A 14,262-nucleotide genomic window follows, 5' to 3' on the forward strand; every position below is an offset into this window, starting at 1 on the left:
GGAAATCTGCAAGGCTGCTACATGGTCCTCAGTTCACACTTTTACATCTCACTATTGTCTGGATGCATTCTCCAGACGGGATGGACACTTCGGCCAATCTGTTTTGCAAAATTTGTTTTCCTAATGGCCAATCTTCCCTCCATCCCTCTTTTTGTTAGCTTGGAGGTCACCCATCAGTCAAGAATATGCTGCCTGCTTGTCCTGGGATAAAGCACAGTTACTTACCGTAACAGGTGTTATCCAGGGACAGCAGGCAGATATTCTTGTGTCCCACCCACCTCCCCGGGTTGGCTTCTTAGCTGGCTTATCCTAACTGGGGATCGCACGCCTCTGTCGGGCGGGAAGGCACTCGCGCGTGCGCGGTGCGGCCTGCTAGAACTTTCCAAGTTCTTAGAGTGCAATAACTCTAAAATTGTCTGTACCGGGGCTCCGTCGGTGCCATCACCCATCAGTCAAGAATATCTGCCTGCTGTCCCTGGATAACACCTGTTACAGTAAGTAACTGCTTTTTTGTACATACATCCTACTGCATAAAACTGGTCTTGTGATAAGTGTTAATTTACTTTAGCACATGCTAACAGGACACTTCAGTAAATCAAGCTTTAAATTTGTATAGCAAAATGGAGCACAAGAACTGACATCTCTTGATCTGCTTGGTTTTCTAGTTTACAAATTCTGTTGCTTGTGTTGCGTTCTTTGCTTTTGATAGCACATAAGAGGAAAGCTTGCTTTTAACTATTAAACTGAATCAGCTGCATTTAATAAAACAAGGGCCTATAGACGACCCAGGAAGATAAATGTTTTAGAGAACATATGAACAGTATTGGAATTGGGGGGAGTGGGGGGCAGGGCAGGGTTTTAGTTAAAAGGGTGGGGAGGATTTAGGAGATTCATTGATATATATGAACACAATTTTAAACTTCTTTTCCAGGATCGCTGTTTTTGTGGCAGTTGTAAATGTTCACATAAATACAGAAAGTGATAAAACAAATGCGACTTGCTAGTATGCCTGCACTGAATTTGTCCCCCTCTTTGTGTCCTCGGCAGATTGAAAAAGAGGAGCAGGCTGCTGCTGAGAAGGCAGTTACCAAGGAGGAATTCCAGGGTGAATGGACGGCTCCAGTTCCTGACTTCCCACAGCCAGAGGTTGCTGACTGGTCAGAGGGGGTGCAGGTCCCCTCAGTGCCTATTCAGCAGTTCCCAGCTGGTGAGGACTTTAACCTTTAGTGGGGATTGTTAGCCTTCTAAGAGTACTGTAGTTATCTGCATGTTTGAGAACCAGAGGGGTTCAGTTATGTGAATAGGAAGGATTTTCTCCCTGATATAAATTGGTTGCTGCTCTAGTCAGTGCTGGGTGGGAAGCACAAGGAGCAACTGCATGAAGAGGACAGGGTTCTAAACTAAACCTTAGGCGCTTATACTGCATCTTCTCGGTATAGAGCGCGGCACGGTTTACAAAAAATTAGAAGAGAGAACAAATACAATATGAATTTGGAATAGTATGGAGCTACCTAGTGGGGTAATTATAGCTCTAATACTAGTTAATTTTGTTCTAATAGACTGCAGTCAGTCACTTTAACTAAAAGCAATTCATTAATCAGATAAGCTCAGGAGAATTTACATTTTATGAAGATCTCTAAGTTGGAGGTAGAATCTGATCTACCATGGAGCTTATACATTCAATTTGAGTGCTTGCCTATGAAAACATACTTGTGGGTTTGTTTGGTTATTTTTAAATAAATCCTTTTTTAAAATATTGCATGCCAGCATGTCCTTTAAATTTGTGGGCACAGCCAGATGCATGTGGATAAAGGACCTTATTGTGGCTGAATACACAGCACAGTTTGAAGGAAGCAAAGCACCATTGCATTCTGTGGATTCACATTACTGTTTACAGGCCACAGGAAACTTAAAAATAAGAAAAAAGCAGCTTGCCAGACATTATAGAATAGCTCAGCAAGTCCTGTATGAATAAAACCTTTAACGAGTTAGGCTCTTCAGCTCAGAAGAGGATACTCACGGGTGAAGTGGAACAAGTTAGCAGGAATGATTTTGTTTTTCCAACCAATACTAGCTCTGGGACACTCCATGAAACTAGTTATTAGCAAATTTAAAACATTTGAGAATTTTATTTATTTATTTTACAGCATAGTTTGTGCTGTGTAATTCAGGAGGATGTGGTCAATATTTAGCAGCATGGGTGGGTATAAACATTTTTCTAGACAATTAGTGTGAGAAATGTAGAATAAAACTTTATCCCAGGACAAGCAGGCAGCATATTCTTGACTGATGGGTGACGGCACAGACGGAGCCCCGGTACGGACAATTTTAGAGTGATTGCACTCTAAGAACTTGGAAAGTTCTAGTAGGCCGCACCGCGCACGCGCGAGTGCCTTCCCGCCCGACGGAGGCACGCAGTCCCCAGTTTCTTAGTTTCCACGGAGCTAAGAAGTCGCACTTTTCAATGGCTGTTGAAAAGATTTTTTTCTGTCGCCTTCCTGCTCGCGAAATCTTTTTGGAAATTATATTTCCTTTTTTTCTTTTATTTTCTTTAAAAAAAAACAAAAAACAGGTTTTTTTCCTTCATTTTGTCGGTTTTGCCCCAGCGGGGCCTGCTGCCGCCATCGAGGGCTCGGCCTTCGATTTGGCAGAAGCCGTTTTTCCTTTCATGCCCCCCCAACCAGGTTTTAAAAAGTGCCAGCGGTGTGCACGGCCTATCTCTCTTACGGACCCGCACAATTGGTGCTTACAGTGCCTGGGTCCAGAGCATCAGGCTTCTACCTGCACCCGTTGTGCCACTTTGAAAAAACATACATTAAAAAACTGACAAATCCAACAACGTTTGCTTTTCGGTGCCGATATGTCTGACCCTGCAACACCGGCATTGGCACCACCTTAGTCGGCACCCACTTCGTTGACGCCGCGCGACACGGCGCCGGCGTCACAACACTCAGGTAAGCCGACCTAAGAAGCTATCTTCGTTGGAGCGTCGTCCGGTCTCAGTAGCAGCGAGTCCAATCCTGCCGACATCGAAGCGCCCACGGAAGCGCTCCGCTCCTATTGAGGTGAGCCCCTCAACATCGGGTTCCTCATCCTCTGAGCGTAGAGCGGCACCACAGGTACCGCAGAAGAAAAAGGCGGTACCGGTGCCTTCACTGGACGAGCGGATTGCTGCTGTCCTGCAAGTGCAACTTAAGGAGTAGTTGCAACAACTCCTTCCCGCACTTTTGACACCGAGCCTTCCAGTCCCGGTCCGGTCTGAGCCACCGGTACCGACAGTGGAGCGCCCTCTTTTATCGGCATCCACTTTGTCGGTACTGGTTCACACTGCTTCCTTGACTTCGATGCCAATCTTAGCACCGGAACCGAGAGCTCAACACCAGGCGGTGCAGACTTCGGTACCGACGCAGCATGTCGCATCTCCTGGTACCGTGTCTATGAGGTCGGGTAAGTCGGTGCGCAAAACCTGACACCTGGAACCCTCCATTCCGGAGTTTCGAGACCGTGGCTCTCAGATTCGGGACCCTGATTTGTGGGGTGACTCTGAAGAGCCCTTTCTGTCTGAGGGTGAGTGTTCCTCTGATGAAGAGGATCAACTTGTTGCTGATCCCTCTTCTAAGCAGGATTCCACATCTTTTACCTCTTTCTTAAAAGAGATGTGTGAATCTCTTTCTATTCCCTTGGAGGCTGAGTCGAAGAAATCCAAGGCATTCCTTGATGCTCTGGACTTTGACCAGCCTCCAAGGGAATTTCTCAAACTTCCTCTGCATGACATCTTAAGAGAGACTTTTTATAAAAATTTAGAGACTCCCCTGACTGTACCGGGAGCTCCTCGTAAATTGGACTCCTTATACAAGGTTATCCCTATTCCTGGTTTTGACAAACCTCAGCTCCCGCATGAGTCTCTTTTGGTAGAATCCACACTTAAGAAATCAGCGGGAGCTAGTGTGTATGCCTCAGTCCCTCCTGGCAGAGAAGGAAAAGCCATGGACAAATTTGGCAAACGTTTATATCAGAATGCCATGTTAGCCAATAGGTCAGGGAACTACGCTTTTCATTTTTCATTTTATTTAAAGCACCTCATTCAAAACATGGCTGCTTTTGAAAAGTACCTCCCTGACCGCAAGAAATCTGCATTTCATGCCTGCTCTTCCTCTCTTCTCCAGTTAAGCAAGTTCCTAGTTCGGTCAATTTATGACACATTTGAATTGACTTCTAGGGCCACGGCTATGTCTGTTGCCATGCGTCGGTTGGCATGGCTCAGAGTCTCAGAGCTCGATGTAAATCATCAGGACCGCCTAGCAAATGCTCCCTGCTTGGGTGATGAGCTCTTCGGAGAGTCCATGGATTCCACTACACAAAAGCTATCTGCCCATGAGACTCGATGGGATACTCTCCTGAAGACTAAGAAAAAGACTCCACCTGCTCGGCCTTTTCGCCAACAATCTGCCTACCAGCGCCGCTATGCTGCCTGTCCCTTGCCACCGGCTACTCAACAGCCTAGACGTCAGCGTCAGCAACAGCGACAACCACCTAGGCCAGCCCAGCAGCAACAGGTGAAGCCTCCTCCACCACAAAAGTCTACCCAACCCTTTTGACGTGGTTCTCCAAAGCATAGCCAATATTCCACCATCTGCCAATCTCCCTCGACCCATAGGAGGACGTCTTTCTTGTTACACCAGCCGTTGGGAGAACATCACATCGGATCAGTGGGTCCTTAACATCATCCGCCACGGCTACTCTTTCAACTTTCAGACACGTCCTGCACAAAGTCTGCCAAGAGAGTCTGCTTTGAACACCTCTCAGTCTTCTCTCCTTCTTCAGGAGGTTCAATCCCTCCTCCTCCTGAACGCCGTAGAGGAAGTTCCTCTAGATCAGAAGGGGCAGGGATTCTACTCCCGTTATTTTCTGGTCCCCCAAAAAACAGGGGATCTCAGACCCATCCTAGATCTTCGCGATCTCAACAAATGCTTGGTCAAGGAGAAATTCAAGATGCTTTCTCTGGCAACTCTTTATCCTCTTCTCCATCAAAGCGACTGGCTATGCTCCCTCGATCTCAGAGGCATACACTCACATTCCGGTCAATCTGGCCTCCAGACAGTACCTCCGCTTCATGATCAATCATTGTCATTACCAATACAAGGTGCTGCCCTTCGGTCTTGCCTCCTCTCCAAGAGTGTTCACCAAATGTCTGATTGTGGTTGCTGCCTTTCTACGCTCTCACCACCTTCAAGTCTTTCCTTATCTGGACGATTGGTTAATCAAGGCCAATTCATCTCAAACAGTGCTCCTGGCCACCAACCAAACCATTCTGTTTCTACAGCTTCTGGGGTTCGAGATCAATCTACCCAAATCTCATCTCATCCCCACTCAGAGACTTCAATTCATTGGAGCGGTGCTGGACACAGTCCTCATGAGAGCATTCCTGCCGTCCAACCGTCTTCAAACTCTTCAATCTCTATGTCAGCAGGTGCTTCCACAACGTTCCATATCTGCCAAGCAAATGATGATACTCTTGGGTCACATGGCCTCCACAGTTCATGTCACACCCCTCGCACGTCTTCACCTGCGCACTCCTCAATGGACCCTAGCTACCCAGTGGTCCCAAGCGACGGATCCTTGCTCACGACACATATCTGTGACATCATCTCTTCGTCAGTCTCTACAATGGTGGTTGATATCCTCAAATCTCTCCAGAGGTCTTCTGTTTCATCTACCTCCTCATCAACTTGTCATCACCACCGACGCCTCCCCTTATGCCTGGGGAGCTCATTTGAACGAATTCCAAACTCAAGGACTTTGGACAGCCCAGGAAATGAAACATCACATCAATTTCCTGGAACTCAGAGCGATGTTTTATGCCCTCAAGGCCTTCCAACATCTTCTCTTTCCTCAGGTCCTCCTGCTGTGCACAGACAATCAAGTTGCGATGTACTACATCAACAAGCAGGATGGGATAGGCTCTCGCCTCTTGTGCCAGGAAGCCCAGAAGATTTGAGCTTGGGCCACAGATCACCAACTATTCCTGAAAGCTATCTACATTCAGGGAGAACAGAATTCCTTAGCGGACAAGCTCAGCAGAATTCTCCAGCCTCACGAGTGGACACTCGATCTTTTAACTCTACAGTCCATCTTCGCTCAGTGGGGCACTCCTCATATAGACCTCTTTGCAGCTCCTCACAATCACCAGCTGCCCCTATTCTGCTCCAGACTCTACTCCCCTCAAGGTCTGGCAGCGGATGAATTTCTCCTCGATTGGTCCAATCTGTTCCTGTACGCTTTCCCTCCTCTGCCTCTCATGTTACGAATCTTGTTCAAGCTCAAGAGGGAACGAGCCACCATGATTCTGATTGCTCCACGGTGGCCCAGGCAACATTGGTTCTCCCTTCTACTTCAACTCAGTTCCAGGGAGCCTTTCCTTCTTCCACTGTTTCCTTCTCTGCTTACGCAACATCAGGGAGACCCTTTTGCATCCCAACCTTCCGTCTCTGCACCTGACAGCTTGGTTTCTCTCGGGCTGACTTCTCATGATACTCTTTTGTCTCAGCCCGTTCGTTCCATTCTGGATGCCTCCAGGAAACCGGCCACTCTGCAATGTTACCATCAGAAGTGGACACGGTTTTCTTCCTGGTGTCGTCTTCATCATCATGATCCCACTTCCCTTGCAGTGGAGACCTTATTGGATTATCTTCTTTGTTTGTCTGACTCTGGCCTCAAGTCTACTTCCATCAGAGTCCACCTCAGTGCTATTGCTGCTTTTCATGAGCTAGTTCATGGAAAACTTCTCTCGGCTCACCCCTTGGTGTCCAGATTCATGCGGGGTCTTTTTAATGTGAAACCACCTCTCAAAGCCCCTCCGGTAATCTGGGATCTCAGTGTGGTTCTTTCCGCCTTAATGAAGCCTCCTTTTGAACCTTTGGCTACCGCTCCTTTCAAGTTTCTCACTTGGAAGGTACTTTTCCTTATTGCTCTTACCTCTGCCAGGAGGGTCAGTGAGCTGCATGCACTAGTTGCTGATCCACCTTTTACAGTCTTTCATCATGATAAGGTGGTTCTGCGTACACATCCAAAGTTTCTCCCTAAGGTTGTCTCGGAATTCCATCTCAATCAATCCATTGTTCTGCCTGTCTTCTTTCCGAAACCTCACTCTCATTCTGGAGAACAAGCTCTGCATACTTTGGACTGTAAGCGGGCTCTAGCTTACTATTTAGAGCGTACTAAGCCCCACAGATCAGCTCCCCAACTCTTTCTGTCCTTTGATCTGAATAAATTGGGACGTCCTGTTTCTAAACGTACGTTGTCTAATTGGCTGGCAGCGTGCATTTCTTTCTGTTATGCTCAGACCGGACTGACACTGGAAGGTTCTGTCACGGCCCATAGAGTTCGAGCTATGGCAGCATCTGTGGCTTTCCTCCGCTCCACGCCTATTGAGGAAATCTGCAAGGCTGCTACTTGGTCCTCAGTTCATACTTTTACATCTCATTATTGTCTGGATGCTTTCTCCAGACGGGATGGACACTTCGGCCAATCTGTTTTGCAAAATTTGTTTTCCTAATGGCCAACCTTCCCTCCATCCCTCTTTTTGTTAGCTTGGAGGTCACCCATCAGTCAAGAATATGCTGCCTGCTTGTCCTGGGATAAAGCACAGTTACTTACCGTAACAGGTGTTATCCAGGGACAGCAGGCAGATATTCTTGCGTCCCACCCACCTCCCCGGGTTGGCTTCTTAGCTGGCTTATCCTAACTGGGGACCGCGCGCCTCTGTCGGGCGGGAAGGCACTCGCGCGTGCCTACTAGAACTTTCCAAGTTCTTAGAGTGCAATAACTCTAAAATTGTCCGTACCGGGGCTCCATCGGTGCCGTCACCCATCAGTCAAGAATATCTGCCTGCTGTCCCTGGATAACACCTGTTACGGTAAGTAACTGTGCTTTCCTCCCACCCCTATCTTCCAGGTATTTGTCTGGACTGGCCAATGTCCAGCAGAAATTTGGGTTCAATAGCACAGCATAGCACTTAAGCTAAGACATTTTTACATCAGGCTTGATATCACTATTCTCCTAGGAGGCTGTCTCAAATAGCATTAAAAGTTGTAAGGCATATCATCTCACATTCCTACTCAGTCTGATAACCAATTGTGATGCATTACTTTCATGTGGACAGAAAACCTCTCTAAATCTGATCTTTTTTACAAATTTGTTTTTCTAGAAAGAACAGATCACTTATTGGCACAGAAGCCACCTCAAGGTAAATACACAATGCTTCTTGGAAACTTCTTCCTCTGGTATTTATAGGGCCCATGTCCCTTTAGAGAGCCAAACTAGTCAACTAAAGATAAATGGGGCCTGGTTTGGAGCCCTTTGGGGCAAATGAGATGAGCAGAGAAATCAGAATATGTGGGACACGGCTGTCTCTGTGGTTATAAAACCTTGTGAACTAACATTCCTGAGGCATGCTCCAAAGACTTCACATGGACAAATCTGATCAATTTCTTTGACTGGGTGACCAGAGAATTGGATAGAGGGAGTGCGCTAAATGTGGTTTATTTAGATTTTATCAAAGCCTTTGACAATGTTCCAAACAGAATCTAATTATAAACTGAGTGCCCTTGGGATGGGACCCAAAGTGATGGGTTGAGTCAAGAACTGATTGAGTGGAAGGCGACAGAGGATAGTGATTAATGGAGATCACTCAGAAGAAAGGGATCTTACCAGTGGTGTACCTCAAGTTCTGTTCTTGGGCCTGTTCTTTTTAACGTTTTTATAAACTATATTGCTGCAGGACTGTCATAAGATGATACCAAAATCTGCAATAGAGTAGACACCCAGGAAGATGTGAATAACACGAAGAAAGACCTGAAGAAGCTTGAAAAATTGTCTGAAATTTGGCAGCTAAAATTTAATACTAAGACATGCAAGGTCATGCATTTGGGTTGCAAAAACCCAAAGGAACGGTACAGTTTAGGGGGGTGAAGAATTATGCGCATGACAGCAGTGTGAAGCAGGGCAGGAGCGATCCCTTCACTCATTTGCCTAGCAGTCTCTAGTGAAAACAAATGACTACCGCAAGAACCCGGGCAAACTTCGTAAGTCTTATAGTCTCGTGAATTTTGTTGTGGGCTCTTGCGGCAGTCATTTTTTTCACTACAGAGACTGCCGGGCAGGAGTATAAAGGGATTGCTCCTGCTCTACCTCACTGCTGGACCACCGGGGACCTAAGGTACATCTGCAGGGGGATCAGGAGAGGAGGGGTGGGCTAGTGCACAAAGTCGCCAGGAGAGAGGGATTGAAGGCAGCTACAGTTCTCCGTGCCACTGGATCACCAGGGCAGTACTAGAGGCCTGCGGTGGGTCTAGGAAAGGGGGTGGATTGGCTTGCTGTTTGGCTACAGAGCTGGCAGACAGGACACCAGGGAAGGGAGGAGGGGTCGCTTCTGCCCTGTACCGGTACTTGAATATAAACCACCGGTTTATATTCGTCAACCTTTCCCCTTCTTTTTTTTTTTTTTGGGGGGGGAGGTTACCTCAGTTTATTTTTGGATTGGTTTATATTCAAGTATAATACAATAACCTAAAATCAATACATAGTGAAGTTTCCATTTGATTAGAAATTGAAGTCAGAAACAGGCAATAAGAAAATTGGCATAGCGTGCTTACGAAAGTAACATGCAGGAGGGTGTTATGGTTTGAAAAATTTGTGCGCGCATTATTTGTATAAAGATAGGTAATTCAATAAAGATTTTTCTAAATGTATGAGATTTTTATTGGACCCTTGGGATTCAGAGCTGTTGCTGTCACTGCTGTGTTTATTGGCTGTAATTAATAGTTAAAACATTACATTTGTGATTTCTATTCCGCCTGTGCCTTGCGGTTCTAAGCGGATTACAGTTAAGAGATCAGGACATTACCGAGAGAATTACATTACAACGATTTAAGTAAATTACATGTTGTGGTATAGAAATACAAGTATAAGATATCTGGATTTATCGATAGAATAACTTGACAGGGTTCAAGTAGTTACAAGGTTCAGTGGGGAAAACAATATAGGCAACTGAAGAAAGGTACCTAACTTTGAAGGAATCAGTTAAGTGGATACCTAAGGGAGATGCTTTTTTAGGAGAAGGTTAAATGGATACCTAAGGGAGATGCTTTAGATACCTTTAGTCATTTTTACCTAAATATTAGTAAACTAGTGTTTAAGCCCGTTACATTAACGGGTGCTAGAATATATGGCTGTCTGTCTTTCTTTCTTTATGTCTCTCTCCCTGCTCCTGTTTCTTTCTTCCTTTCTTTCTGTCTTTCTCCCTCCTGCAATTTTTTTCTCTCTCTCCCTGGCACTCTTTGCCTGTCTGTCTTTATTTCTGTGTCTCTCTGGTCCCCTGTCTGTCTTTATTTCTGTCTGTCTCTCTCCCTAGCCTCCTTTGTCTGTCTGTATTTCTTTCTGTGTCTCCCCCCCCCCACTTTCCTTTGCAGAAGCAGCAGTGCTATTTCCCTTCCCCTCCAGATCCCTGTGAAGTAGTAGCAGCATTTCCCCCCACCCACCCCCCATTCCCTTCTCTCCCCCCCCCACTTTCCTTTGCAGAAGCAGCAGTGCTATTTCCCTTCCCCTCCAGATCCCTGTGAAGTAGTAGCAGCATTTCCCCCCACCCCACCCATTCCCTTCTCTCCCCCCCCCACTTTCCTTTGCAGAAGCAGCAGCGGTATTTCTCTTTCCCTCCAGGTCCTTGCTGAAGCAGTAGCAGCATTTTCCCCCATCCCCCATTCCCTTCTCTCCCCCCCCCACTTTATTTTGCAGAAGCAGCTGTGATATTTCCCTTCCCCTCCAGATCTCTGAGAAGTAGTAGCAGCATTTTCCCCCACCCACCCCCCATTCCCTTCTCTCCCCTACCACCACTTTCCTTTGCAGAAGCAGCAGCGGTTTTCCCTTCCCCTCCAGGTCCCTGCTGAGTAGTAGAAACATTTTCCCCCACCCCCCATTCCCTTCTTACCTTGAGCTGCCCTGCTCCGTTCGGCCCCTCCCCCTTCCCGTGTGCTGGCCTGCTGCGGCTGAAGGTTTTTTTCGGCGACTCCTCCTGTTAAAACTCCCCCCCCCCCCCTCCCGCAACCGCTCCTGTTCAAAGCGGCCTGCTGAGGTTCGCGGCCGCTGTAACGAACCTCGCAGGCCGCTCTCCAACTCGGTAGCATGTTCCCTCTGACGCGATTGCGTCAGAGGGAACGTGCTACCATGTGGAGAGCGGCCTGCGAGGTTCGTTACAGCGGCCGCAAACCTCAGCAGGCCGCTTTGAACAGGAGCGGTAGCGGCTGTTGCAGGAGGATTGGGGGGGGGGGATTCGTGAGCGGCGGCAGGACCATGAGGCGGGATTGAGTTTTTCGGCTTCCCCTATCTGGGGAAACTGCCGTGCCGAACTGAGCTGCGCGTGGGGCCGTAGTAAGCACGGGGCATGCTGCAGTCTTGGCGGCCACGGACATACGGATCATGGAAGCACGCCGATAAGACTGCGCATGCGCCGCCTATGGTTTTATTATATAGATGCATGCAGCAAGGTTATGAAATTGGCAAAGGGACATAAAGGCTACAATTAGTCTAATGACTATACAAAATATTTGTTACAAAAGCAGTTTGAGGCTGATTCTATAAACGACACCTAAATCAGTTGGCGCTTAACAATTGGTGCCAGCTGCATGTCAGTCAAACAGGTGCCATTTACAGAAATGTGGCTAGCGGCACCTATGTAAAAACTTAGACACTTGAAATGTAGGAGAGGGTTTTACAGGCCTACGTTTCAAGCAGGCAAATCGTACTTAGCGGCGCCTAAAGTGACGCATTGTCTATAGAAACGCCCACTTAGGTGTTGGGCGCTTTCCTGGTATCCTAAGGCATGTTGAATTGTTGCAGTGAAATATTGTATCATGCACAACAGTCTGATTTGTTGAATTGGTGAACACTAGCTTTCAGTGACTTTGCCAGGCAAAATTTGAAATCTTAATGTATGCCGAATCTTCTACTCAGGGCAGCCTCTTATGTGCACTCTGCTTACTCTTGGCTGTCCACAGTGCTCCCTAAGAACATCATAATTCATCATAAGTCTCTGCAAGCTAAGACTTGATTGAACATGTGCTACTTTGTTTTGTTCCCTGTCTTTTGTAATTTGCTGTCCATTGAATTTCTTAGTTTGCTTAGTTCAAGGAAGTCATTAAAATCTGGTTTTCACCATGCCTTTCCTCAGTAATTCTCCACCAATTGTTCCACTGTTAAGATTGGATGTCATTCTGTACAGGACCATTATGAAATTGCCACAAACTTCTGATGTAAATTCCTGTTATGTCAAATACTAGAATGAATGAAGTGAAAATAATGGTAGCTAGACCATAGTCTGCTCATCCATACCAGATACTAAATTGTACAATCCCTTTCCTTTTTATCTCAGGTCCTCTGTGCTTGTTCTGCTTTCTTTAATTCAGCTAGTAATACGTCCAAATGTAGAGTGCATGCTGGGGTCCTGAGGGAGATAGTCTGGCAGTGCCTGGGCTAGGTGATGCCCACAAAATAGGGTGGCTGCAAATGAAGGTTTCTAGTACCATGGGTAGCCCATTAGACTGCTTCTGGAGTAGAAGTTGCTCAGTACAAAATAATTTTCTGACTTTTTTTCTTGTGCCACAGAAGATTGGAGTACCCAGACAGCCAGCACTGATGACTGGTCTTCAGCCCCTACCGCTCAGGCTACAGAGTGGGTAGCAACAAACACTGAATGGCCATGAGCTACCAGGTCATGATCCATACAAGCAAGACATGAAATAAAAGTCCATTTTTGTTACAAGTTCTGTCTGGTTTCTTTATTTTGGGGAATGTGACATATCACCATGGGGGTTTGAAAGCATAAACATTCTTTTATGCAATTGCAAGCTTTATTCTCTTTATTGTTGCCAAGTTGCTTGATTTCTTTCAGTATACTCTCCATATAAGTTAATTTTCTTAGAAATTGGTTACTCAAGTAACTTTTATTATCCTAGGACAAGTAGTCGGCATATTCTTACATGTGGGTGATGTCATCCATGGAACCTGGTACAAACTGTTAATGTACTGTCACAAAAAATTTCAAACTCTTGAGATTGCTCATACTAGAGAATGACACGGTGAAAAAATTGGTCCCCGTCACCGCCCCGTCTCACCATCCCCGTCACCGCCCCGTCCCCGTCTCACCATCCCCGTCACCGCCCCGTCCCCGTCTCACCATCCCCGTCACCGCCCCGTCCCCGTCTCACCATCCTCTTCACCACCCCGTCACCGCCACTGCCATCCCATTCACCGCCCCGTCACCGCTGCATACATAAAAGCCTCAAACGGGTACGATTTTATATACTTTTCTAATATCTCCCCTATGTATCTGCCATTGCCCCCCCCTGTGTCCATATTCCATCCACATGGCATGTCCTTTTTTTGTCTCTGTCCCTATGCCCCAATGCACATAATTTCCCCTCTTTCTGTTACCTTCCTGTGTCCAGATTTCCCCTATCTTCCTCTTCCATACCAGTGTGTCTCTTCTTTTCAACCCCATCTAGCTTTTTTCCCTCTTTCTTCCCCCCCCCCCTGCTTCTAGCATCTGGCTCACCTGCCTGTCCTTCCCTTTCTTTCCTGCTGTGGGTTTTTCTTTCCGTTTTCATCACCTTGGCCCAGAATCCTTTTCCCTTTCACTCCCTCCTTACAGTCTGAGCCGGGAACACTAGCGATCGCACGGTCCTCGCAGCCCCCACCCGCCTGCCCAATCGATCCTAGTGTTTAGCCAGCTCTCTCCCTTCTCCTCACCTTAATTTGCAGGCTTTCTTTTTCAGCGACCTGCACGCTTTCCCAAAGAGCCGCACACGCGCGGCTGCTCAGTGTTCAATCTTCTGCTCTGCTGCAACTTCCTGTTTCCGGTTGCGTCAGAGCAGAAGATCGAAACTGAGCAGCAGCGGGTGCGCGGCTCTCTGATAGCGTGCGGGTCGCCGAAAAAGAAAATCTACAAACTAAGGTGAGGAGAAGGGAGAGAGCTGGCTAAACACTAGAATCGATTGGGCAGGCGGGTGTGAGCTGCGGGGACAGCGCGATCCTTCATGCCTCACTGCGGGGACAAGACCCATTCACCGCCCCGCGGGCGGTGAATGGCCTTGTCCCCGTCGCCGCAGCGACTGCTAGTTTTCTTCCCCGTTTTCGGCGGTGACCTGCGGCTAAAATGCGGTGGCCGCGGGTAAACCGCCACCGTGTCATTCTCTAGCTCAAACTGCGCAT

General features: G+C 47.2%; 1 protein-coding gene across 2 annotated transcripts in view; it reads left to right on the forward strand.

Moving 5' to 3' along the window:
• RPSA (ribosomal protein SA) overlaps positions 1-12,814 on the forward strand; it is a 47,291-nt gene extending 34,477 nt beyond the window's left edge. The window contains exons 6-8 of one of the 2 annotated variants that reach the window (XM_033935137.1): positions 1,048-1,207; positions 8,207-8,245; positions 12,661-12,814. In XM_033935137.1, coding sequence (XP_033791028.1) covers positions 1,048-1,207; positions 8,207-8,245; positions 12,661-12,755 — 294 coding nt within the window. In that variant the 3' untranslated portion in view covers positions 12,756-12,814. Of the gene's footprint in view, positions 1-1,047; positions 1,208-8,206; positions 8,246-12,657 lie in introns of both variants that reach the window. The other variant, XM_033935136.1, reaches the window with a different exon arrangement.
• Positions 12,815-14,262: the final 1,448 nt, after the last annotated feature.

The sequence above is a fragment of the Geotrypetes seraphini genome, chromosome 2 (genome assembly GCF_902459505.1).
Source record: "Geotrypetes seraphini chromosome 2, aGeoSer1.1, whole genome shotgun sequence".
In the NCBI taxonomy this organism is placed as follows: Eukaryota; Metazoa; Chordata; class Amphibia; order Gymnophiona; family Dermophiidae; genus Geotrypetes; species Geotrypetes seraphini.